General features: G+C 38.3%; 1 protein-coding gene across 2 annotated transcripts in view; it reads left to right on the top strand.

Annotated features, from left to right (window-relative positions):
- Positions 1 to 27,612, top strand: part of BCAS3 (breast carcinoma amplified sequence 3) — a 701,971-nt gene that overhangs the window by 326,995 nt on the left and 347,364 nt on the right. For both annotated transcript variants that reach the window (XM_006832356.1, XM_006832357.1), the window contains one exon: positions 27,486 to 27,586. In XM_006832356.1, coding sequence (XP_006832419.1) covers positions 27,486 to 27,586 — 101 coding nt within the window. The remainder of the gene's footprint in view (positions 1 to 27,485; positions 27,587 to 27,612) is intronic.

A 27,612-nucleotide genomic window follows, 5' to 3' on the forward strand; every position in this document is an offset into this window, starting at 1 on the left:
TGGCCTCTCTGATCCTTCCCCTGCTTGGTCTCACCCAAGATGGCAGCTCCTTGGAGCAGCTGAGTGTCCTGAACTAGGATGCAATGGATTTCTTGCTTCTGCCACAAATTCCCCCAGCTGTAAGCCTTCCAACCTTCTAAATATTTCTTTATATGTGATTCAGAGTTCTGGGACCATCCCGAGACTGCTTGCTCGGGTATTCTGTGTTGTTGCTGATGGAGCTGCTTTGCTGCACTTCCACCCGATCCACCATCTTGTTTGTTCTCTCTGTTGCCACTTTTGACTTACAACTATTGGAATAAAGTAATCATGACAGAGATCATATGACTGAAATCTCAAAACATTTGTTATTTGTCAGCTTGCCAACTGCAGGCCTTCAATTGACTAGACAGGGTCTCAGAGTGGAGAGATCTATGCTGAGCAGAATCCTGAAGATCTGTGAGGAAACTACCCAAAGCTGAGTATCAACTATTTGAAAGTCTTGGGGGCACAATGCTGGGTGTTCACAAATGGTCAGGTTTGAATGACAATAAACAGATGTTTTAACTGTCTTCCTATGTTCAAAAAATTAAGTAGAGACATGGAGAAAAAGAAAAAAGACCCAAATTAAATGTTTAGATATGAAAGTGCCAATGTCTGAGAACAAAACTCAACATGTGGTGATTAGGAATTGCAGAAGAAAAAATTATTGAACTCGAAGATATAGCAAAATAAATTATCCAAAATGAAACATGGCCAGAAAAAATAGTATTACTGAGGTGGGGGACAATATAGACTTGTAATCGGGGTACTTGGCTGGAAGGACAAATGAAATAAATGGCCAAAACATTTTTACAAATTTCATAAAATGAGTCCACAGATACATGAAACTCAGCACAGCCCAAGCATTAAAAATATGAAGAAAACTAATCCAAGGAACATCATAATCAAATTATTCAAAACCAGTGAAAATGAGAAAAATCTGACAAGTATGGTGGGGGGAGGGTAACATGTAACATAAAGAGAAGAAACATAAACACGAGAACAGATCTCTTGTAAATACTGAAAAACAAATCAATTGTCCTCCTTTATGCTGCTACCACCTCACCCAGAGAAGGAATAGAGAAAGTCAGTGACGCCACAGTGCCATGATTCGGTGTTCTTCTGCTTATTGGATCTATGGTTTATTATTTTCATCCATTTTGAGAATTTTATGCGATTATATTATCATATATATTTTTTATGTCACTCTCTTTCTCTGTTTGGGGGACTTTAGTTACATATATGTCAATCATGTGGTACTACCCCAGCTCACTGATAGTTGTGCATTTCCCACCCCCTCTGCCTTTGCTTTTGGGGTAATTTTGACGTTTTAAAGTATATCTGTTTTTCTATTCTATATCTAATTTGCTGTTAATTTTAATCAATATATTTTTCATTTGAGATCATTATATTTTTCATCTCTAGAAGTTCCATTTGGGCCTTTTATGTACCTTTCATTTCTTTCCTCATCATGTATATGTTAAGCATATGGGACATGTATTTTATTGTAGCTGTTTTAACATCCTTAATGTGATGAGTTGTTTTACCTAAATTTCTTGCCTTCTGCCCTCTCCCCCAAGATACGTTCATTTTCTTAATTCTTTCTTTGTATGATGGTTTTTGATTGGATGTTGGACCTTTTTGATTTTAAGTTTTAAGTGTTGGATTGTGCTGTCTTTGATTCTTTCAAAAGATACTTTCTCCACTTTTTAAACTTTGTGATTGAGGGATCAAAACAGCCTTTTGCTTAAGGATAATTTAGTTAATTTACAAACCAATCTAAATCTAGTCTTTATTACTTCATTGTGGCCCCAAATGGAAGTTTGTAATTCTGATTGTTTTTTAAACTCAATCCTACATATTATCTTGACCTTTAAAGTTCTGCTGACTTTAAAAAAAATTATTCATTGCCTTGTCTCTCTTTTCAAGTTCCACTTTTACCCATTGACATTAACAGCTAAGCCCAGGTTTTCCAACTTTGATTCTTAACCATCTAGTTTGTATTCCAACTAGAGATTGTTCCATTTTTTACTGACATCTCATCAATGTAAATACAAATAAAAAACATGTATGTGACTAGCTGTGATACAATGGAATAAGTGCTATATTAATAGTATAAATAAATTGGTATAACAATTCAAAGAAGGGAGAAATTGATAAATAGTAGGGATAATTTAAATGAGAATGGAGAGAAGTGAGTAAATTTTAGAAAACTTGAGGAGGTTGCATCTATAATACTTGACTGATTAGAAGAGGAGACTCAGGAAAAATGAGGACCAAAAAGTGACTGGCTTGGGAAGTGGGCTGTATTAGCCATTGACGCATGAAAAGCAATACATGGCCTCGCGGAGGAGAAGGAGTTGGTGACTGCAGTGTGGATGGACATGGTTTGGTAGATTCAGAATATCCTACGCTGTTGTTAGATGCCATCAAGTCAGCTCTGACCCATAGCAACCCTGAATAGCATTCCCGAAGAGCAGCTGGTGGGCTTGAACCACCAACCTGCAGTTAGTAGGCTGTTAGATGGCAAGAAGAGTTTTCCATTTGTGTATTTACAGATTAGAGCTCCTTTCTGAGTTAGCTTTCTATGAACTAATTGTATCCCAGAGAGATATAGAGGGAAGTGATGAGGGTCCAGTAGACAGCATGGCATCTGAGAGGGAAAAGTAAGTGAATTAGGAGGAAAAATTAGAGAGAATGGTGGCATGGCGGTCAGGGGAAATCCATGCCTTGGAAATTAGGAGAGTGGGCCATGGATCCAGTGAATTATCCTAGAAACCCAGTTGGAACATTACTTTGACAAAATCTTCGTTGTTTTCATACTAAAGAGAATAAAGTCCATTTTTGGTTTGCTGTGACTTAGAAAGCTGGGTTCTTTGTAAATGTGTCTGTTTCTTAAAAATGTTACTCCTGTGCTAATCCTTTGGATTCCACTAGCACATTTATTTTAGTTTTATAGTGAAGTAGATAGTTCCAACATTGACCTTTGGTTGGTAGGTAGGTAGGTATAGGCTGGTAGGCAGGTAGGTAGGTATAGGCTGGTAGGCAGGTAGGTAGGTATAGGTAGGTAGGTAGGTTGTTGTTGTTGTTTAGTGCCGTTGAGATGGTTCCGATGCATAGCAACCCCATATTGGATTTTCAAGGAGCAACTGGTGAGTTTGAACTACCAACTTTGCTATTCAAATGAACTTGCAGTCCAGAGCTTATTCTACAGTGCCTTGAAATAGCTTCTGACATCACAGTAACATGAAAGTCACTACAGTACAACAAACTAACAGGCAAGTAGTGGTGTCTTATAACCCAAAAATACCAAACCTTCTGGTAGTGAATTTAGTATGACTCAGAATAACCTTATAGAACAGGTAGAATTTCCCCATCGTGTTTCCAATGCGATAACTATTTATGAAAGTAGATGGCTATATCTTTCCCCTACAGAGGGGCTGGTGGGTTTGAATGACTGGCCTTCTTGTTATCAGCCAAGCACTTAATCACTACATCACCAGGTTGTATGTACTATTATGTTGTTACTGTCAAGTGCTGTGTAGTCTGTTCCAACTCGTAGCAACCCTGTATAGTGTTTCAAAGGAGTGACTGATGGGTTTGAACCACTGACCTTGAGTCCAGTGGCTATCCCCTGGCACCAGAGTTTCTCATATACTAGTATTGTTGAGTGCCATTGAGTCATTTCCAACTTACACCGATTCTGTGTAAGATTTCATGGAGTGGCTGGAGGGTTTGAATCACTGAACTTGAGGTTAGCAGTCCAGTACTTATCCTACAGTGCCACACCAGGACACCTAGGATGTTGTTGTTCTTGTTAAGTGCCGTTGAGTCAGTTCTGATTCATATAGGGTTTCCGAGGAGTGGCTAATGGTTTGAATCACTGACCTTGTCAGCATTCAAGTGCTTATCCTCAAGCACCACACCAGGACTCCAGGACTCCTAGTATGGTGGTGGTGGTGTGTCCTGGGGTCATTTCTGACTCCACGCGCCCCTGTGTAGGGTTTCTGAGGCTGTCAGTCTGTACGGCAGCTGACATACTCATCTTTTCCCACAGAGTAGCTGGTAGATTAGAACTGTGACCTTGTGGTTAACAATCCAGTGTGGCATCTGCTACCAGGCCTCCTTAGGCTCCTAGCGTGGAAGCACTGAAATTAATATTCAGCAGCTTAATTAAGGGCAGAGTCTAAGGATCCTGATTCCCAGCTAAATTTGTACTGCTATCCTGGTGTGGTGCTCTAGGATAAACACTAGTCTGCTAACCTCAAGGTCAGCAGTTCAAACCCACCAGATGCTTCTCAGAAACCCTATACAGGGTTGATGTGAGTCAGAACCTCCTCGACAGCACCAACAACAGCAACAGTCTACCAACTACAACCTGAACATTGAAAGAGCCAATATGCTTCCTTCAAGAGTAAAGTTTGGATACCTGGTGTGGCACTTTAAGATAAGCACTGGACTACTAACCACAAGTTTGTCAGTTCAAACCCACCAACTTGACAGCACTTAACAAAAACAATAGAAACTGTAGAATGAAGTCATTGTAGAATGACTAGCTATCTTTTGTTTTATGATATTTACAATGGTGACATACTTTGTTCATATTTTTAGTGCCAATCCATGACTCTTTCTCCTGATACCCAGCCTCCCCCGTTCCCTCCCCACCCCATAGAAATACAAAAAAAGAAAGATTGGCCTTCTCTATCTTGTTCATTGTCAGTGCCCTGGAAAATCAATTAAATCTGCAACAATTTTCTGAACTTGTTTCAATCAAATGTCACTTTAGCTTTAACCTAACATCCTGGATTGCATCGCTGTTGTGGTATGTACCAAGTATGATGGAGGCACTCAACAATATTTCCTTGCATTGTCTATAATAAATATTTGCCCAGGAGTGGGTAGGGTGGAAGGGGAAGAAATATTTTTTTTCTTATAGCGGAAACTTGTAACGTAGGACTTGTTTAAAGAGTGTTTATAGTCCATTGTCGGACATAGGGTGTGTCATGCGCCTCTGTCTAGGGTTGGATATTGGTAGTCAGTCAGAAACCACTTCAGGTTAAGTTTTATCGAAGGGTTTTACTTACACATATATTTATCAATTGATATGGATGTTCATAGAGAGAGGTATTTATCTTCAAGCAACTAAAATGTTGAGACATATTGACCCTCTTTTTGTATAACTTGGGGAATATTATGAAAATGATCAGATTTTCTTCTTCAGTGATATGCTGTCACACAGTTAGATTTATGCACTCTCAATGCTCTGCAGGCTTTATGGATGGAATGGATTGTTTGGATTAGATTGGTTTTTTTTCTTCCTTTTTCCCGTTTGTCCTTCTGGAAGCTGTCGTTAAGTACCGTGGAGTTGGTTCCAACTCATAGAGACCCTGTGTAGTGTTTCTGAGGCTTTAAATGTTTGCCGGAGCAGAAAGCCTCATCTTTTCTCTTGCAGAGCAGCTGGTGGGCTGAAACCACTCATCTTGTAGTTCACAGTCCAGTAACCCCACGGAGAGTACCCGTTGCTCCTCCATGGAAGCTGTAGCCCATCTTTATAGAGATGTGCACACCTTATGGAACTGTTCATTGATTTTTTTTTTTTTCTGTCATTGTTGATTTATTCCTGAGAAGTTTCAACATCAAAGTCCGTTTATTGCAGCCTTAGGGACCTAGATTGCACTCTGAAGTGAATTTTGGTATTTTCTGTTCATTCACAGGTTTTTCCATATACGTTGGTATTTATCATTTTGCCAAAAGAGAAGAAAAATTAATGTCAAACCACTTTCCTAATAATTATTCTTAAAATTGAAATGTAACAAAAAGAAATACGTCTTTTTTACTGTATTTTACAAATTTGTATGTGATTTTGGTTATGAATCGGGCTGTTAACCTCAAGGTCAGCAGTTCTAAACTACCAGCCATTCCGTGGGAGAAAGACGAGGCTTTCTGCTCCTATAAAGATTTACAGCCTTGGAAACCCTGTGCAGGGTCGCCAAGAGTCGGAACCGACTTCATGGTACTTAACACCAATGGTGTGATATTTATAGCTTGAAGTTCCTCTGATTGTTTGATAACCTACTTTTCTTTTAGGTGTGATTTAAAGTATGCATTCCTTTCCATTGATACTAGTTGTTGTTGTTAAGTGTCATTAAGTCGGATCTGACTCGTGCTGGTTGTGTATAGGATTTCCAAGGTTGTAAATCTTTGCCAGAGCAGAAACTCTTGATATTTCTCACATGGAGCGGCTTGTGGGTTTGAACCACCAACCTTGTGGCTTGCAGTCCAGGGCTTATCCTACAGAGCCACCACACTCCCAATCTGATGCTAGTTGTTGTTGTTAAGTGCCATTGAGTCAGTTCCGACCCATAGCGACCCTGTACAGGGGTTTCCGAGGCTGTAAATCTTTACGGGAGTAGAAAGCCTTATCTTTCTCCGCGGAGCAGCTAGTAGTTTCGAACTGTGGACCTTAAGGTTTGCAGCCCGATTCGTAACCACTACGCTACCAGAGCTCCTTAATCTGATGCTAGTAGGTGATATTTATTCTCATTGGAGTGACAGCTTTGACCAGGCTAATGCATTGATTCTAATCTGTTGGTACCTCTACTTCCAGTATTGTTTGTTCGATCCCGCCTGAGTTTAAGGTTTTTATATACTGATACTGACATTCTTGAAAGTGAGTTGTAGGGAGTGGTTGGAGGCCATGAGGATGTCTGCTTGTCCTTTTCTCCAAAAATAAGGAGCTAATATGAAATGGTCTGTCTCTGCTTACCTGCAGTAATGTAATGGGTTGGTATTGGCAGGAACTTGTGGCTTGATGTGCAGTCATTTCCATCAGGAAGGTTAATTGCTAACAAATGACTAAATGGGAATTTAGGGCGAATGCTACAGCTGTCTGCTATGTTAGTGGTAACAGGACTTCTGGCGCCATTTCAGGGTCACTATTTGTATCTGTCTGTCAGAGTTAGAACACAGTCGTTTCTCTCAGTTTCAGCCTTCTCTATAGAATTTCTGTCAATTATTTGACTCCATTAAGTGTGCAGAGGAAATAAAAGCCTGAATGACCAATCCACCAGGGGCTATGGATAGACCCTTTCTTTGTCCATACTCAGAGCACTGCATTAGGTCTCATTATCCATTTATAATAGGTGACCTCTGCCCCCTAGGTCATTGAAAAATATTCAGTGTGCTTTTCTGACACATAGGGCACCTCTCTCAGCAGACACATGAAACAATGGATTGTCTGGTTGTCTGGAGGAATAGTATACATTGCAGGTTTTTTAATAAGTACATAGCCTTGTGCCAAATCACTCTGGCTATTTTTTTTTTTTTTCTTTTCTATTACATGCTTCATAAATGAACCAAGGAGAGCCGAGTGTCTGGAAGTTGGATATAGTGCTTCTTTTCTTTGTTAATTCTTATTCTTTGGAGGGAGGACATTGTGCTTGGTAAAGTAGAGTCAGCAAAAAAGAGGAAGACCCTCAACGAGATGGGTTGACACAGTGGCTGCAGCAATGGGGTTCAAATGCAGCAGCGACTGTGAGGATGCTAAAGGACTGGGCAGTATTGCATTCTAGTGTTCACAGGATCTCTGTGAGTCGGAACTGACTCAACAGCACTTCATAACATTCTTCTTACTAAAAACAAAACCAACATTGTTGCCCTTTCTCCCTCTCTCTGTATTTTCTGTTTCTTCTAAAACTGGTTTGCTCTCCTTTCTGCTTTGGTATTCCCAGGTTTCTTTTATGATAGGAATTGGATCATCTACAGAAAACTGCAAATCTAGTGATGATTTCTAGTTTCTAGTAATCATAGTCTTTGGAAAAGATGATGATAGAATAGTGATTCATATGTATGGACAGTATTAAGTCATTTTTGGAAGTTCGTGCTGTCTCTGCTGAATGGCAGACTTCAAGAGTTAGAGTCTTTACTCTGGCAGTAACGGTGTGTGGTCTATGCACCATGTCCCTGTTGTCTACTGATAGGAGCTGGCCATTTCCCTGAAGTATGTTGGGCTAGGAATAAGAAAAGACAGAACTGCTTCTTTAGCAAATGATATGAAAAACTTATAGAAAGGAGAAATTTTGTTAAATAGTTGTTAATGTTGAAATGTATACTTTGCATTAAGAAAGTCCTGTTCCTTTCTGAAAAGCTTATGTATTTCTGATTTATTATCACATGTACTGACTTGCTCATTTTATTAAAAGTATATGAGAGTACTGGAATTCAGAAAACTCATTAGTAGCCATACTGTTTCTTAGAACCCAGGTTTCTTTATTCCAACAAAATAGATTTCCTGTTAAGTGATACACTACTTTACACTCTCAGATACAGAAACCCAAAAGTTAATCTCTAAAAGAATGAACATTGAATTTCAGCACAGGTTTTCACTCCAAACTAGTTATGGCAAACCATGTAGTTGTCAGAAGTCTCTCTATGACAAGAATTAATACATTAACTGGAGTATAGCACCATTTGACAAATTGCTTACTAAATACATCAAAATTGATTGGACATTCTGTATTTGAATTGACAAATGGCTGCATTAGGAGAAGGAGGGAAATCCATTAATTGTAGCTGCTCTCAACCATAGGAAATGTAATCATATAAATATGGATTTTGTTAAGGCAAAAATCTGTCCTTCATGGTGGTGTTGCGTATATGTGTGCCTGCACCTCTTTGTCATTAATAGAAAGTCTGTTCTTAGCTACTGTCCTTTAAATAATTTAAAAGAATTTTCACTTTGTTAAGAGATAGTGTCTTTCCAGTTTGCATAATAGTTGTTTTGTTTTGCTTTGTCTCCTAATGTGCCAGAAAAGATGCAAAATACAGGAAAGCCATGCAGATCAGCCTTTCTACTCATTTCTTAGTTGCATCTCCTTTTGTTCATGTTGTGCTTCTATGCCCATGTATTTCCCAGATACTCCACTAGAGAAAGTGTATATGACAAGGCCTTTATTTTGGAAAGAGCCCTGAGTAGTGTAAATGGTTTTTGCGTGCCTACTAATTGAATGGAATCCTGGTGTGGTGCTTTAGGATAAGTACTGGGCTGGTGGTTCCAACCCACCAGCCACTCCTCGGAAACCCTACCTACACAGTGTCGCTGTGAGTTTGAATCGACTCAACAGCGCTTAATAACAACACTAATTAAATGGTTAGCGGTTGGAACCCATCCATTGGCACCGCAGAAAAAAAGACTGGCATTCTGCTCCGATAAAGATTACAGGCAAGAAATCCCTCCAGAGTCCATCCAGTTCTACTCTATAGCACGTGGTGTCACCACAAATTGGAATAAAGTCAAAAGCAATGGGTTTAGGGTTATGGAGACTAGGAAACTGGGAATCTAGATGTGTAGGTTCTCCCTCCTCTAACTTTGTGGCTTTGAATGAGTCTCAATATTTTCAAGCCTTAGTTCCTTTGTCTTTATAATTAAGGGATTAAAAGATCACTTTTAGCTTTAATATATTGGGAGTTCTCTGCCTTAAAATAATGTAACTTCTTCTGAAACTCAAGAAAGTTCAGAGCAAGCACATGTTAAAAAACGAAGCGAGCACCGTAGCCACAAGAAGTCAAGGTTATTGTAGAATCATCCTTTTTTCATATTTTTGTATACTAACAAAATTTTCTAATATTTTGCTTTTTGTTGTTAAGTGCTGTGGCAACCCATGGCAACCCGGTGTAGGGTTTCCGAGGAGTGGCTGGTGGGTTTGAACCACCGACCTTGCAGTGCAAACTGACCTTGTGATTCAGTGAATTATCTTGCAGCGCCACACCAGTCCTTATTTTAAAATAGGGGAAAATGGACCAACACTGTATAAAATTACTTTTTTCCATAAGCTTTATGAACTATTTTTTTATTTCCAGAAATACCTAATAGAAATTCCTTCCTCCTTCATATTAGTGTCTGCATGACTTTGGTTTTTCCTATACATACTCTTTCATATTTTATAGTGTTGTTGTTTAAGTGTTGTTGACTTAGTTGCGACTCATAGCGACCCAGGAGAGAGTTTCCAAGGAGTCACTGGTGAGTTTGAACCACTGGCCTTGTGGTTCAAATCAGACATGCATCCCTGCACTTATCCTGCCGCACCACACCAGAAGTCCTTTTTATGACTTTTTAAGATGTGGCAAAAGCTGCAACCTGCATAAGGCAAAAAAACCTGTAGAGAAGGAAATCTCAAAATTAAATCAAGGTCTGATTCTTAATGTTGTTGTTAAGTGCCAACCCATAGCATAGCAACCCTGTGTAGGAAGGCTTTCCGAGGAGTGACTGGTGAGTTTGAACCATTGACCTTGTGACCAAGTGCTTATCCTACAGTGCCACGCCAGGACAGCGAGTGCTAATAAGCACCTATCAAAGGCAGGAGACGTCAAGACCTGGAAGAACAAGGGTTGACTTCTGGCTCTCACGGGTTTCACTGTGTTTTTCACTCAACATTCCATGTCTTGAGCTGCTTTTCTATGCTTCTTGAACCTCTTTCGGAGCACTATAAGTATGAAGCTTACATATTTAATGTGTTGTTATTTGTTGAGTTCTAGCTTTTTTTTTTTTTTTTCATTTGTAAAAAGCTTGCATTTTGATAGGCTTTCATCATCATTGAATTTCTCTTCTATTTTTGGGGTGGGGGGAAATTTTTCTTAAGATTATGCCTCTTACTAAAGGAAATCAACCCAGTGACTTGAGGCATAAAGGTGGCGGGTGACTACCATAGACTAATTCTCTACAGTTTGAAAAATCACTCTGTTTTCCTTATTGTTGTCATATGACAGCAGGCTTTTGACCATGTGATTTTTGTGGAACTAAGTGAAGGAATGGGAAACGCTGATTTCCCTTCATTGCCTTTGTGCCCTCAGTGGATTTCTTGTTTTCCCTGCTGTACCTCTTTGTGTTGTATGGCCACATGAAGAGCAGCAATTGTTGCAGTTGAGTGGGTCTGACCCATAGCGACCCAGTACAGGGTGTCCAGGGAGCAGCTGGTGAGTCTGAACCGCTGACATTAAGGTTCAGACTTTGCAGTCCAGCTCATTAGCGCACAGTGCCACCTCTCTGATCTTTAACACTATCTGCTGTTGAAATCTGGGTTCAGAGTTGAGATTTGGCTAGCTGCTGAGGACTTTAACCACTGTGCCCTTAGGACTCTTTCGTGGGGGGCTAATGTTCTTTTCTTCTGTTAGACGCTGTGCTGCTTGCTCACACTCTTTTCTAGATGTCAGTTGCCCATCCATGATTACCTTATTGTTGTTGTTAAGTGCTGTCAAGTTGGTTGATTATCTTATATATACTTTTAAATAGGAAATCAACACATCAATATTTTCTAAAATGAAATACTTTCTAGGGAAACCTAAAGTTGTGGGTAGATGTAAAGTTGTTTGCTTCGTCCATTTCATGTGATGCTTTCTTGAGTGTTTGTCACCTCCTTGTATTGTGTTAGAAGGACTTCTGGCCAAAGAAATTTTTCTCCATTATTTGATAGCTTTACCTATTAGCTCTGATCCATTATTTGATAGCTTTCTGTAATGTCTCTAATCAGAATGCATTATTGTTGTTAGTGCCATCGAGCCATTTCTGCGTCGACCTTATGTAAGGTTTCCTAAGCTCCAAATCTTTGTAAAAGCAGAAAGCCTCATCTTTCTCCCTCAGAGAAGTTGGTGGGCTCAAACCACCAACATTGTGGTTAGCAGTTTAGTGCTTATCCTACAGAGTCTACCATACTCACCAGAATACAGTGGATGTTTATTAAACTTACTGAATTAAGGAGATTTGGAATGCAGAAACCATGAAGAGTTTAAACAAGAAATACTATAGTTAACATTTGGGTATAAATATCTTTAGCATGTTTCATGACAAATTTAACTTAAAATACAGAACTTACTGAGTAGGTAAAGGATGATGAACGAGAAGCAGTTTTGCTTAGAATTAAGAACATGGGCTTTGGAGTCTGTAGTCCTTAATTTAATTCCATTTCTGTTACTTGATAGCTAGGTGACTTTGAGAAAATGAAATAATCTTCCTGGGTTTTAGGCATGGTTTTGAGATGGGAAGGAATAATAAGTAACACCCAAGGGAGCCCTGGGGTGACGCTGAGGGTTTATATGCCAGACTGTAAAGCCGTTTGAACTTCAGAGTCGGTGGTTCAAGCTCACCAGCTGCTCCTCGGAAACCCTATACAGGGTCACTAAGGGTTGGATTCGACTCGACGGCACTTAACATCAACAGGTTGTTAGGGAGCCATGGTAGCATAGTGGGTTATTCTTTGGTCTGTTTACCGCATAGTATCAAATGGCCAGTGGTTCAAATCCACCAGGCGCTCCAAGGGAGAAAGATGATGCTTTCTGCTTCTGTAGAGATTTAGAATCTCAGAAACCCTATACAGGTACGACTTGATGTCACACAGCAACAACAATCTCTCATATTCTGGGCATGTTGTCAGAATGGACCAATGCCTGGAAAAGGACATCATGCTTGGTAAAGTTGAGAGTCAGTAAAAAAGAGGATTGGCACAGTGGCAGCACCAATGGGCTCAAATGTGACAATTGTGAGGATGGCATGGAACCAGGCAGTGTTTCCTTCTGTTGTGCATAGGGTCACTATGAGTTGGAACTTACTTGACAACACCTAGCAACAATACTACATTCTTCATAACAGTCATAGATTCATACAATATTAATGAGATAACTTCCAGAAAATCATTTAGCAAGGAAAGAAAGAATGTATTCACCAACAAAGAGAGAGAAAGTAAAAAGGAAAGAAAGGAAGGATCAAAGAGAAAGAAAGAACCAAGAGATAAAGTAGGGAAAAAGGGAGGGAGAAAGGAAGGACTATCTCAATTTGTTGTAAAGAATAAAAAGTAAATGTCATCCAACAACAAAAATAAATTGAAGTTAAAGGTAGTAACATGCATGGGCCTCACAGTTAAAGTACTTTGTGGGAGTGAGGAAAAACGAACCAAACCATGTTTAGTATGATGTGCATCCAAAACATCCAGGCGTCGTTAAGTCTGGCCCAATTTTCAGTCAAGCAGTAGAGAAGTACACAGCGGGGACTACAACACTAGTTGGACTCTTGGTATGGCACTATAGGATAATCACTGGACTGCTAACCACAAAGTTGGCAGTTCCAACCTACCCACTGCTCCTTGGAAAACCTTATACAAGTGTTACTATATGTCAGAACCAATTCAACAATCTTCACAGTAACAACAATAACAGTAGTAGTAAGGTATGCTCACCATGGAATGGTCAGTTTTTCAAAACCAAAAGGGCAGCATTTCCCTAAGGACAAAGTTGAGAAGGAATGGGAAGGTGGATGGAACGGAAATAGGAACCACAGGGAGGAAGTGGGATAACTGTTATTGCAAGGAGGGGATTACAATCATTGACATGAAACAAAGTGTATGATTTGTTGCATGAAAACTGATTATCTTCTCTGTAAATGTTCACTCAATTTACAATAAAAAGTTTTGTTGTGTTTTTTAAAAGGCATTTTCTCTCATTTAATAAGAGTCCTGGTGTGGTGCTCTGGGATAATGTGCTGGGATGCAAGGTCGGTTTGAACCGCAAGGTCATAGTTCAAATTCACCACCACTCCTCAGAAACCCTATACAGGGTCACTATGAGTCAGAATTTACTCCATGGCACTTGCAACAATAACAATCTTACTAGATATTCACAAAGTCTCAGATGCAGGAACACTGTAGCTAACTGGCTTGTAAATGTTAAAGTTTGCAAATGAGTTTCCTGAAGCCAAATTCATTTTTTCTTTCACTATGAGAAATAGTCTAAATTGAAATAGTTTTCCAGGAGAATAGTTCTTGAGAATCTATAGATTTTCTTGTATAAAGGAAACAACACACCAGAAACATGAAAATGTACTGATGGATAAACTGGTAAAATATTTATAATACATAAAAAAATAAAGTACTAATTTTGCTTAGTATATTGAACATCCAAATAAGTATGAATAAAACCTATAAGCTAATAAAAAAATCATCAAAGAATAAAATAAGCATGACAGTTAAATATATGAAATTTAAATTTAAATATATGAAAAAAGAAGTGCAAATTGAAACTATAATGGAATGTTGGCAAAACTCAAAAAATATCTGACAACATTGTATTGGCAAGGTGTGCAAAAAGAAGGACTTACATATTGTTGGTAAGAGTATAGGTAGGTATAATGGTTATGAAATAAAATTTAGAACTAGGTAACAAAACACAGTTGATTGTATAACTAATCTATTTATTCCACAACATTGACAGTTAAATAGTATTCTGCCTGTCTCGTCTCTTGTATTCCTTCAGAGTCTTTGGGGTGAGGGAGAGGAGGTAAGGGCAAGTGTAAAGTTTTACAAAAAAGCCCACTATTCTATCATTTTACCCATAAATACTTTAATGCTCATAATAAAGCCTTTAAACGTTAAAAGTAGCATGATTTACTATGTATTACATAATATATAGAGTCTAGGTGTGTGGTTCTGTGGGTTAATGCACTGGACTACAAAAGTCGGTTTGAACCACAAGGTCAGCAGTTCAAGCTCACCAGCTGCTCCTTGGAAACTCTATACAGGGTCGCTATGGGTTGGAACTGACTCGGTGACACCTCACAACAACAACCTAATAGGTGAAGCAGTGATAACAATATGTGGTAATAACCCCTTTCAGTTTCGTGCCATTGTGAAATAGTAGAGAGAAGAGCACATCTCAGCTAATACTCTCTTACATATGGAGAGAGAGAAAACAAAAACTCTAGGCTCACAGTGGAGGTAATGTTTTCTGTATCTTCCTTTCTTCTATCCTTTGGGTTCTATGGAATTTCTAAATCATTTAGGGGTACAATCTTGGACATTTAACTTCTGTATCTTATGGAACATGTCATAAATCCTTAGTGACTATTTGGAGAGATTCAAAATTATATTCCCAAGTGTAGGTTGACAGTGTTGGTGTCTTCCAGGTCTAAAAGCTTTTAACTCTCATGCCAAAGAATTTTGTCTCTTTTGCTTAGGCAAGAGAAAATCTGTATTTAATTTCTCCTGTTGTATAATGATCTAGATTTATCTAGTATGTGACTAGATCATAAATGAAGTATGGAAGAGCTGTATTAATTCTTGGTAAATATTATTTTTGCCTTTTTTTTTTTAAACATTTGCGAACAGCTCCCACACTTTCACTGTCAGGCTTTATCGTGGCTACTGGACTGAGTATGTGTGGCTCTTTGCTTTTTATGCTATTGTAGATGGGCTGACAACAGAAAGTTTAATATAACTGACCTACTGTCTACATGTATAAATTGGCATGTTAATCTTTTGGATGTTAATTAAGGTTCCTAATAGGTTCTGAGTACCTTCTTTTATCTTAGTATTTTGTTGTTGTGTTGTTTTGTGCCATCAAGTTGGCCCTGACTCATAGTAACCCTATGTCGCATTTCCAAGAGTGGCTAGTGGGTTTGAACTGCCAACCTTGCAGTTACAAGTCTAGTGCTTACCCTACAGCACCACACAGGAGCTCTAGTATTTTATAGTGGGTAATATTTTTATAGCATTCCTTGAATTTAGAATAAAGAATTGATTGTTCTTGTAAGAAATGTAATGAATATCTAGGGTATGAGAATACAGTTGCCTCTATTGAAGCAGTATAGCTCATAAGTCTATATACAATTAGGAATATGAGTTTCAAGCTTCCAGCAAATCGTTATTCCCATCAACAGAAACATATACTGAAGGGTGTGGAGCAGTTCCCTAAAATCTCATCCTGGAAAGAGAGAGAGAGATTGTTTTGTAAGTGAGGAAACACCTTCCTACTTCTAAATCAGTGAATCTAAGCGGGGCCAGGGAGTGGGGCTATACATGACCCAGTATGCTGTGGGTTCAGTCATCTCTTGATTTGTTTACCTTTCTTAACTATGGCTAGACTCTACTAGATATAGTAATATTTTCTTGTTTTTAGTGCTGTCTAGTCAGTTCTGACCTATAGTGACCCTGTATAGGGTTTCCAAGGAGTGGCTGGTGAGCTTGAACTGCCAACCTGTGGTTCAAATGACTTTGCAGTCCAGTGCATTAACCCACAGCGCCACATCAGTACTTTGCATATTTCTTTTAAGGAGTACTGATGGCACAGTGGGTTAAGTGTTGGGATACTAGCCACAGGGTTAGCATTTCAAATCTATTAGCTGCTCTGCAGGAGAATACTGAAAGTGCCATGGACTGCCAAAAGAACCAATAGATCTGTTTTGGAAGAAGTGCAGCCAGAGTGCTCCTTGGAGGCCAGGATGGCTAAGCTTCATTTCTCCTACTTTGGACATATTGTCCGGAGGAAACAATCACTGGAGAAGGATGTCATGCTGGGTAGGGTGGAGAGTCAGAGAAAAAGAGGAAGACCCCCAACGAGATGGATCAGCCAGGTGGCATCATTGATGCACTCAAGTGTGGCAGCGGTAGTGAGGTTGGCCCAGGATCGAACATTGTTTCGTTCTGCTGTGCATGGGGTCGCTATGAGTCAGTTCCGACTCGATGGCACCTGACAACAACAACAACAACAGCTGCTCTGCAGGAGAAAGATGAAGCTGTGTGTTCCAGTCAAGATTCCTGTCCTCGGTAGCCCTATAGAGCAGTTCTCATCTCTCCTCTAGGGTGGCTGTGACTCAGAATCCACTTGACTACTGTGGATTTGGTTTGGGGGAGGTTATACTTCCTCTACAACTTGTGGTAAAAATATATCTAACAAAACATTTGCCAACTCACTAATTTTCAGTTGAATGACATTGATGATATCCATCATGTTGTGCATTAATCACCATTGCCTGTTTCCAAGCAATTCCACCACCATTAATAGAAACTCAGTGCCCCTTAAACTAAGACACCCCCCTCCCCTCCCACTAGTAACTTAGTCTCTATATGTTTGCTTATTGTAGTGGATCAGACAATATGTTCCACAACTTCATATACATAAAAATTTTAAATAAGTATAAAGTATGTACCCAGTTCAAATGGACTCCTGGTGAGGTGCAGTAAAATCATCACTGGACTGGAAACCACAAGGTTGGCAGTTCTAAGCCTCCATCTGACTCCTTATACAGAGTCATTATGAGGCAGAACTGACTTAATGGCATGTAAGAACAACATACTCAGTTCAAAAGGTACTAAAGAATATTCTGTGGAAAATAAGCTCTTCCGTTCCCCCAGTTTTCTACCTTCTTACCATCCCAGGAAGCATCTACAATTCTAATATCTTCAATTTTTTAAGGTGAGCTTTAATAAGTATTGTTTTGTTATTTAGACTTTAATATTTATAAATACCCAGTAACAAGACACTATTGTTATCCACAAGCTCCAAACAAGATATTATGCAGTCTTTGTATAATCCTGTAAAATTGTAAACGTGGACTTATTTTTCTAGTTGTCTGCTGTTACTGTTTTAATGAACTATCAAATGTGTTTCAGTATTATACATTAAAGAAATATTATATATATTTTTTCCCAGGCAAAGAAACACTACCATGATCCTAATAGCAGATGTTTTTGAAGAGATTCTTACAGTGTATTCAGTGCTTGGAGTCCTGGTATGGTGCTGTGGGTTAATGTGCTTGAATGAAAAGTCAATTTGGACCACAAGGTTAACAGTTCAAGCTCACCAGTCGCTCCTCGGAAATCTTATGCAGGTTTACCATGAGTCGGAGCCGACTCGATGGCAGTTAACAACAGCATTCAGTTCTCAGAAGTATATACTGTGACAGTTTGAATAGCTTATCTGGATGATAGCATGAAGGCATTACATTTTATCCTTTCTCCCCATTTTATATGATATTTTGAGAAGCATTACATTTTATCCTTTCTCCCCATTTTATGTGATATTTTGAGAATTAGAACTTCACTGAGAAATAGAACTAACCTCTGAGCCCTGACTGATGACTACTTCTAGGTAGATCTTGTTCAGATGCTACATGTCGTATGACCTCACAGGCAGCAGAAATCCCGTTAGTTTATGTCTTCTGTGTGAATAGTCTACTTTGGTGGTAGGAGAAAGGATAGATGCACCCAGAACGACAGTTCTTCACTGCAGTCTCTTCTCTCATAGATGATGAGGAGATGTCATTTTTCTAATTATATATTGCCTGTGACTGTTCTTCTGGGAATGTAGAATAAAAGGAAAGTGAAACCAGAGATGCACAATGAATGACTGACTGTTAGGAAGCATTAATAATTAATTAGAGAACATCTATAGTACCAAAGGGTCAGAGTGCAAGGAAGATCATTGATCCTTAGGATACGTAAGTAGGTAAAGCTTGTTTCCTTTATGTGTAGTAACACTTCAGCTGGTGCAGGGATGGCTCCTAATAAGCAGAGAACTCGGTTACAGTGCTCTTATTTAACTACTGTTGTGTGAAATCCTGTCAGTACTTTATATTTCAATTCAAACATTTATAAATCAAAGAGGTCATTTCTTTGTAGACTTCACTAGCAATAGAATCATTCCCTTAATAAGAATGTTCCAGTAGATTAATTATTATAAGAGTATATATTTGTTTATTGCTTATTTTTTAAGGTGGTTAGGTATATGATTTTTAACTCGAGAACCTGCTCCCTTTTTAGAAATGATTTCTTTAAAAAGGCAGATTTAGTTTTTACTGTTTTTATAGGTATGATACAGCAACTTATTTAATTTGCAAATCTAATTGTTACTATTTACATATGTTTATTGCCTATTACATTTCTTCTTCTGCGAATTACTTGTTCTTGGGAAATGCATTTTACCCATTTAGCTTTTGGATTATTTGTCTTTTCAGCTGTTTGTTTCCTTAGTAAGAAACTGCATTCCCAAACAGAATTGCTTCCTCAGAAACTGAGTGCTTTCTGATCAGAAACAGAATTTTGTATAGAGCACCATACATCTTGCCATCCCACCCCTCACCCCCTTATTGTACAGTTGCTACATAAATGCTGTTTTTAATAAGTACCAAAAAATACTGAAGTTTGTCCTTCAGTGAGAGTTTATCATTCTTGGCCTTTGGGTGAACTTAGTTCCTGAGCAGTTTCATTCAAGGCAGCATGATGTCATTGAACTCACAAATTTCTCTGTTGCTAGAAATAGAAATGTTGTTCCCCTAAATAACCTAAAGTACTGAATAATGCTGGCACAACATTATTCATCTCTCAGGTCTCCACTAAAGACTTCAGCATGGTAGGGGTTTTATTGTTTGTGGGGGAAGTGGGTAAATCTGGAAATCAAAAGGGAAACTTAGACTCTGGTCCTAAATCTGAAGAATACTTAATTCTGCATTAAACTCAGCTCCTAGCATCACCCAGTGCACGCTCATTTCTCCAGACAAACACCTTTGGATCCATATTTGCTTCTTCACAGTGAAAGACTTAAGTTTCTTTCTAGCTCGGTGCATTTAGTATATGAATCTGTTTTAGGTTTCAGTAGAAAGTTAAACCAGATAGCTATTTAGTTATGTCACATGTGAAAGAAGGTAGAATTTGGAATCAGCATTTTTACCCTTATTTGAGTTGCAGATTTCCCTGATACCAACAGCACTGAGCTTCAGTTCATAGCGTGGAACATCTTATTAACATCTGCTACAATTGGGAGTCTGGAGCTCACTAGCTGCAGAACCTGTAGTTGATCAGCTACGTCCTCTAAAGCTTCCAGAGTCACAGCTAAGATAATTTATTACTGGGAGTTCAAGAAATGTAGGGAATAATGGAACAAGAACAGAACGTGACCGAATTACTCTCATAAATAAGCACTGCTCAGTGTTCACCATCATACTTCATTTTAGTTTATATCAAGAAGATGCTTATAAATGGCATATGGTTAGTCTTTTAACTGTTACTTTCATCGTCAAACTTCTTTCTGTTGTTGTTTTAAAAGCTAAAGTGCTAAAGACAGAGTATTTTTTTCACTCTTTAATCTTAAAGCAACTTCTAGACCCAGTGTGCCCTGCTTGAAAACTCCATTATTAGAAAGTCTAAATTATTTCTGAATGTCTGAAACCATGCCCATTACATGAGAAGAGTAATTGCCAGCCTTCATAGAAAGTATATTCAGCATATTAATGATAAAAACGTATCTTCTGTTTTCTAATTGTGTTGTTGTTGTTAGGTGCCGTCAAGTCGGTACTGACTCATAGTGACCTTATGCGTACAACAGAACGAAACACTAACTAGATTTGTGCAAATGAGCTTAGGTTATTAAGCTCCAGTGGTTTCTTTAGGGTTGTTTTAGAAAGAATTGACCCTAATAGTTCAGTTTTTGAAACTGAGGCTAAACTTTTCATTCTTTGCTGGGGGTTGGTGGGGAGGATGAAACTGCTGACCTCGTGGTTCAAGCTGCCCTTGTGGACAAGGGCTTATCCTACAGTACCTTACCAGGCTCCTCTTAACATAATGTTTATAGTTCTAATACAGCAATTATTGTGTGACTAGCTTACTAGTTTATACCCACATTTAAACAACATGTAAAGCAATACTTTTTCATTTTCTCTAACTCTTAAGTACCATGGTCTTTGTGAGTAGTTTTTTTATTTCTATGCCCTTTCAATTTATGTTATGTCAGAGTCTTTATATTCAGCACCACAGAATATGATTCTTGCAAATGCTATACACTTTTGAAAACTCCTGTTCTGAATGACTTTGTTTTGGACTATTAGGAATTTTGCTACATGGATCCTTACTTAGAGGCATTATCAAATGATCATTTGATCTTTCTGTTCATCATTATACTTAGGTTACTGCACATACTTGGAAGTAGTTTACGTTTAGATTAACAAAACTAATTTTCTCTGAAGGAAATTTGTTTTTGTTTGCTTTATCCATAAGCATATATAAATATATACATGTAAAAGATAGCAAAATATACTCTGTGTTTTTGTTTTGTGTTGTCAACTACCTATTTACTCACTAGAAGCATCATCTGTCTTCCTGAGAACACACCTTAAACAAAGTCTGGCTCACAGTCATGGCCCAGTGAACTGCTCATCCTGTCCCTGCTCCCTGATCTCCACTTCTCAAATGCCTGTGTGTAGACGCAGTGCTTCTGAGAATGTATCCTCTAATGTCAATTGGAAGTATATCATTTTTAGTTAGGTACATGTCTGAAAATTATTGTACTACAGGTGGGAACAAAACAGGACAGAGATGTTAATCTCCAAATTCCAAATCCTTTTCCTGAACCAAGGTGATTAATTATCTATGATCTACTTCTAAATATAGAAAATGTTAAATATTTTTTCTTTGTATAGTAGGTAGGTATGTTTGTTCATTAATCTCAGATTGGCAGGGTGTGTGACTTTATCTCTAAATAAACTAAAGTTTTATTTTGAGCCTCCATTCTAACAAAATGTGGAAAAATTTGTCTGAAGCAATTATGTTGTTATTGTTAGATACTGTCAAATTTTCACAGACCCATGGTGACTCGAAGTACAACAGAATGAAATGTTGCCCAGCTTTGTGCCATCCTCATGACTGATTGTGGACTGAGCAGTTATGACCCACAGGGTTTTCGTTGGCTGATGTTCTGAAGTAGATTGCCAGACATTTCTTCCTAGACCTTTTAATTTGAAAACTCTGTTGAAATCTGTTCAACATCAGATGACCGGTGGTTGTACACAAAGTGCCTTGTCTGGGAATTCAACTCAGGTTTCCCATATGGAAGGCATGAATTCGATCACTGACCCACTTCTGTCTCCTGGTCAGTTGTACTGCCCTCCAAAATTGCATCTAAGTTCTCTAGGATTGATAGAATGAGGAACTATGAAGAAAAAGACTAAAATGGACGTCAGAAGAGACTCTGAAACTTGTTCTCCAGTGTAGAGATGCTCAAGTAAATGAAAGAAATAAGGAGGTAAAAGAGCTACAATAGAAAATTTCAAAAGGCAGCTGGAGAGTACAAAGTAATATATTATAAAGAAATGTGCAAAGACCTGGAATTAGAAAACCAAAAAGGAAGAACACGTTCAGCATTCCTCAAGCCAAGGGAACCAAAGAAACAATTCAAGCCTTGACTTGAAATATTGAAGGATTCTATTGGCAAAATATTGAATGATGCAGAAAGTATCAAAAGAAGATGAAAGGAATACACAGAGTCATTGTACCAGAAAGAGACGTTCAATGTTTCACCATTTGAGTAGGTAGCATATGATCAAGAGCCAATGATACTAAAGGAACAAGTCCAAGGTGCAGTGAAGGCATTCATAAAGAACAAGGCACTGAAAATTGATGAATTACAAATTGAAATCTTACAACAAACTGATGCAGCACTGGAGACACTCACTTATCTATGCCAAGCAATTTGGAAGACAGCTACTTGGCCATCTGACTGGAAGAGATCTGTATTTGTACCATTCCAAAGAGAGGTGACCCAATGGAATTTGGAAATTATTGAACAGTATCATTAATAGCACACTGAAATAAAATTTTGCTAAAGGTCATTTTAAAACATCTGCAATCATTCATTGACAGAGAATGTCCAGAGGTTTAAGCCAAATTCAGAAGAGGATGTGGAACGAGGGCTATCATTGCTGACATCAGATGAATCTTGGCTGAAAGCAGAGAATACCAGAAATATGTTTACCTCTGCTTTTTTGACTACGCAAAGGCTTCAGATTGTGTGAGTCATGACAAGCTAAGGACAGCATTGTGGGGAATAAGTATTCTGGAACACTTAATTGTGCTCATGAGGAACATGTACACAGACCAAGAGGCAGTTGTTCAAATAGAACAAGGGAACACTGAATGGTTTAAAATTAGGAAAGGTGTACGCCAGGGTTGTATTCTTTCACCATACTTATTCAATCTGTATGCTAAGCAAGTAATCTGAGAAGCTGTGTTATATGAAGAAGAACATGGCATCAGGGTTGGAGGAAGACGCATTAACAACCTGCAGCATGCAGATGATACAACCTTGCTTGCTGAAAGCAAAGAGGACTTGACATACTTACTGAAGAAGATCAAAGACCACAGTCTGCAGTATGGGTTGCACCTCAATGTAAAGAAAACAAAAATCCTCAACACTGGACCAATAAACAACATCCATATAAATGGAGAAGAGATTGAAGTTGTTAGAAACTTCATTTTGCTTGGATCAACCATCAACACTTACGGAAGCAGCAGTCAAAAAAGCAAAAGATTATTGCATTAGGCAGATTTGTTGCACAAGACCTCTTTAAAGTGTTGAAAAGCAAAGATGTCTGAGGACAAAGGTGTACCTCACCCAAGCCATTGTACTTTCAATAACTTCATATGCATGCGAAAGTTGCAAAGTAAATAAGGAAGACCATAGAAAAATTGATGCCTGTAAGCTATGGTGTTGGAGGAGATTATTAAAAGTGCCATGGACTGCCAAAAGAACAAACCAATATGTGTTTGAAGTAGTGTAGCCAGAATGCTCCCTGGAAGTCAGGATGTCCAGACTTGGTCTCTTGTACTTTAGACATGTTGTCAGGAGGAACCAGTCCCTGGAGAAGTATATCATGTTTGGTAAAGTGGAGGGACACAGAAAAAGAGGAAGACCCCCAATAGGATGCATTGGCACAATGGCAGCAGCAATGGGCTCAAATATAGAAACAATTCTAAGATTGGTGCAGGACCGGACAGTGTTTCATTCTGTTGTGCATAGTGTCGCTATGAGTCCATACTGACTCTATAGCACCTAGCAACAATAACAACAACAGCTATGAGATCCGGAGGTGGGAGGGTTGGGGCTATCTTGTCTTCAGTAACACCACTCAGATGTCCTAATTTCCTATTGGCTCAGATAAATTCTCTGTAACATCTATCTTCATTTCTACTGAAAACCTTTCTCAAAACCTGTCAGTACACTGCTATATCCATGCTATTCTAGGAAATATTATTTTCAACCAAGCCTTGTCATAGACATAGGTGTGTAGATATGCTATATGGAGATCTCGTCTACTCTTTCTCCACGGGGGATCTCAGGCTATTTCTCTGTACTCTATCAACCAATCAAAGTATAACTTTTTATAGATATTGGCTCCTCAGAACCCTTCTGGGAGTTCTGCAATTCCCTGTCCTTCCTTGGGAGTTCTCTTTTTTTCCTTTTCTATACTTATTACTTTTGGAGAAATTAGCGTGGATTAATTCTAGGCTAAGGAGCTCTGGTAGCTTAGTGGTTATGAATCGGGCTGCAGACCGCAAGGTCAGCAGTTCGAAACTACCAGCTATTCTGCGGGAGAAAGATGAGGCTTTCTGCTCCCGTAAAGATTCACAGCCATGGAAACCCTGTGCAGGGTCACTATGAGTCGAAACCGACTCCACGGTACTTAACAACAACAACATACTTATTACTTTTGCCTCAGTCTCATGATATAATTCCTAATAATGAGGAAGTTAGAGTTTCAATTTTGCTTACCATATTTTCTTTTCACCAATTTTTTAACTTCTGGTTCTAAGTTTTAGATGATTTTTTCCCTGTTAGCCTAGTATGCCTTTAAATATTTTATTGTGAATTGAGTGAAGTTTACAGAACAGATCATCAGTCCCATATGCAACAAATCATACACTTCATGTCATTACAATGGTTGTAATCCCTCCCATGTACCATCACTTCACAGTATTTCCCTCTATTCATTTTAACTCTCACATTCTTCCCTGTGTTTTCTACTATCTTCACCTTTCCTCTTGTTGTATATTGCCATTTGTAATACGAGAATTGTTTTTTCAGATAAAAAAGGTATAGGGATCCTTTTTACAGTTTGTTTGAAAATTTAGCATTCAGATATGTGGTACTGTTTCATAGATATATATTCAGTATCTTTACCACTTCCTTTGGAATTCAGATGAAGACAGAAAGGATTTGTCTTTTTCTTTTAACTTTTCACCTTGGGAAAAATTCAAACATACACAATAGTGAGAACTGTAGTATAATGAATTTCCATACACCTATACCTGGTAGCGTAGTGGTTACGAATCGGGCTGGGAACCACAAGGTCAGCAGCTCGAAACTACCAGCTGTTCCGCAGGAGAAAGATGAGGCTTTCTACTCCCATAAAGATTTACAGCCTTGGAAACCCTGTACAGGGTCGCTATGAGTCCGAACCGACTCCACGGCACATAACAACAACAACAACAACATACCTGTAGCGTAGTGGTGGGCTTCTAACCTCAAGGTTGGCAGTTCAAAACTACCATCTGTTCCATGGGAGAAAGATGAGGCTTTCTGCTCCCGTAAAGATTTGCAGCCTTGGGAACCCTGTACAGGGTCACTATGATTCAGAACCGACTCCACGGTACTTAACAACAATAATACCAGTCATCCAGCTTCAACAATGAACACACTCATGAACATCTTGTTTCTTATATATGAATCCTTCTCTCTGTCGCCATTCCTGCCACTGGCTTATTTTGAAGCCAATTCTAGATATCGTATGTTATGATCATTATTTTCCTGATGGGTATATATTGAGTTTGAAGTATCCAACCTTTCTGGTTCTATTACTTAGTCCAGAATCCAAAACTTCACTTCATCAATGTGATACTTACATAAGGCTTATTCTGTGACAGGTACTAATCTAGTTTCAGGATATTTAGAACTTAACATTTAAACTCTTAGAAAAATGTGTATTGGGTACTAGTTACATAAAGGTATAATTTATCACTTTTGCTTAAACTTTCTAATAGCTTCTCATAATGTTCTTAAATGTAGAACTACTCTGACTTTATTTAAAAAACAAAAATGAGAATGAACTGCCTCGTGGCTGTTGCTGAATCTTTCCCTTGCTGTCCTGCCTCTCAGTCTTCATACTTGCTCCTCACCTTCACTGTAACACTTTTCCTTCAGCTCTTTCTGCATGGCTTCTTCCTTTACCTTCTTAACATCTTCTCTCATCTCATCTGCTTTCTAAACATGGCCTGACTTCATATTCACCTTGACTAGTATTTAAGGAGAAGGGATTTTGAGGGATCCTCTTACTCTAGTCAAATAGTATTTTTCAAAAGCCTGTATTAAGAGTTTAATGTTACCAAGGTGATTATACAGCAAAACGAGAAGTAACTATACAACAAATGGCTAGATTACAAACAAGATTTTTGAAAATATCAGTTTCCAATTTTGCAATATTCACAAAAGTTTGCAAATTTCATCTTTTATGATCATTTAGCTTTGGGGATACAGTCTAATTTTAAAGAACTAGTGGCTGTTTTGATGCCTATAAATCTTATACTAATATAATAGTATTTTTCCCCTTCTTGTGGCTGTCAAGTTTCGGTACCGTTTCACCTCTCCTACATACTTTAAGATTAACCTTTTTTGTGAGTATGTGTCCTTTAAAATCATGCCTTTGGTTATACTGTAATTGCTTCATTTGTGTTTATTTCACTGTTAAAATTTAGTTCTTAAAAAGTACTGTGCTGGCAAGAATACGGTGAAATTGGTATTCTTAGTCACTGCTCAAGGAAGAGTATCAGTCTGTCTAGGTATATGTAGAAAGAGGCTTTAAAGGGTTCACATCCTTTTAGGAATGTAGTCTTAAGGTGTGATGCCATAGGATAAGCATTGTTCTGGTGACTGCAAGGTTGGCAGTTCATACCTACCAGCAGCTCTCAGAAACCCTATACAGGATCACCATTTTTCGATTTCTTCCAGATTTCATTAATGCTCATCTCAGAAGGAGAAAAACAATAGATTTCCTACTGTTTTTCTCTTGTTTCTTTACCCCACTCCATATTACTCATTGCTTGATTTCTCTGCCTAAGAAAATTTTATGAAACCTTCAAAGAAGAGTTGAAGATTTTAAAAGCATGATGCTTGGATCCTAGTAGGAGTTCAGTAAATGTGTGTTAAATCATTTTATTGCTTTCACCAAATTTCCTTGGCCTGAGAAAGCAAACTCTTTGTAGTTTAGGAATCAGAGAAACAGCTGAAGCATCCAAGAAAATGAAATATTCTTTGAGTAAATGAGGATTTTGAGCAAGTAAAAGGACCTTTTAATAAAAAAATATATTTTTATACTTCCCACTGATATGAAACTATTAAATGTGTCTTTTAAAGAATCTTAGTATTGACATTTGCTTAAAGAATTTCTTCCCAGCTTGTAAGAACTACATCAAATTAGTTGCTTTGTTAATTGGAGTTGATTGAAATATCCTGGAGCGTGGAAAATACACTTAGCGTTCAAGGCTAGTACATGTGTAATACTTGAACGACTAGTTTCATCATTGCTACTTAGCATACTTGTGCTGCGAAGATGAATTTAATTGTTTTACATTGATATATATCATTACTTAATTTCTAGAGATATATTTAAGTGTACTTTTGATTGGAGATCTTTCTAGAATGTCAGTGTTCCTTGTTAATGGTTTGATTTGCCATTGTGGTTTAGCTGTCATATTTCTTATTGTGAATTACAATAATATTTAGATGTGAATATCCTAGATGCTCACATCTGAAAACGTTTGCCCACAACCATTTTCTACCACATGGCTTAATGTGGTTTTAAATCCATTTTCTTTCTTCTACAGTGATTCCTCCTGGAAGTCCTGGGCCCATTACTCGGCATGGGTCTTACGACAGTTTAGCTTCTGACCATAGTGGACAAGAAGATGAAGAATGGCTTTCTCAGGTAAAACTCTAAAGTGTTTGGGGAAT

Source organism: Chrysochloris asiatica, unplaced genomic scaffold, assembly GCF_000296735.1.
Source record: "Chrysochloris asiatica unplaced genomic scaffold, ChrAsi1.0 scaffold00007, whole genome shotgun sequence".
Lineage (NCBI taxonomy): Eukaryota > Metazoa > Chordata > Mammalia > Afrosoricida > Chrysochloridae > Chrysochloris > Chrysochloris asiatica.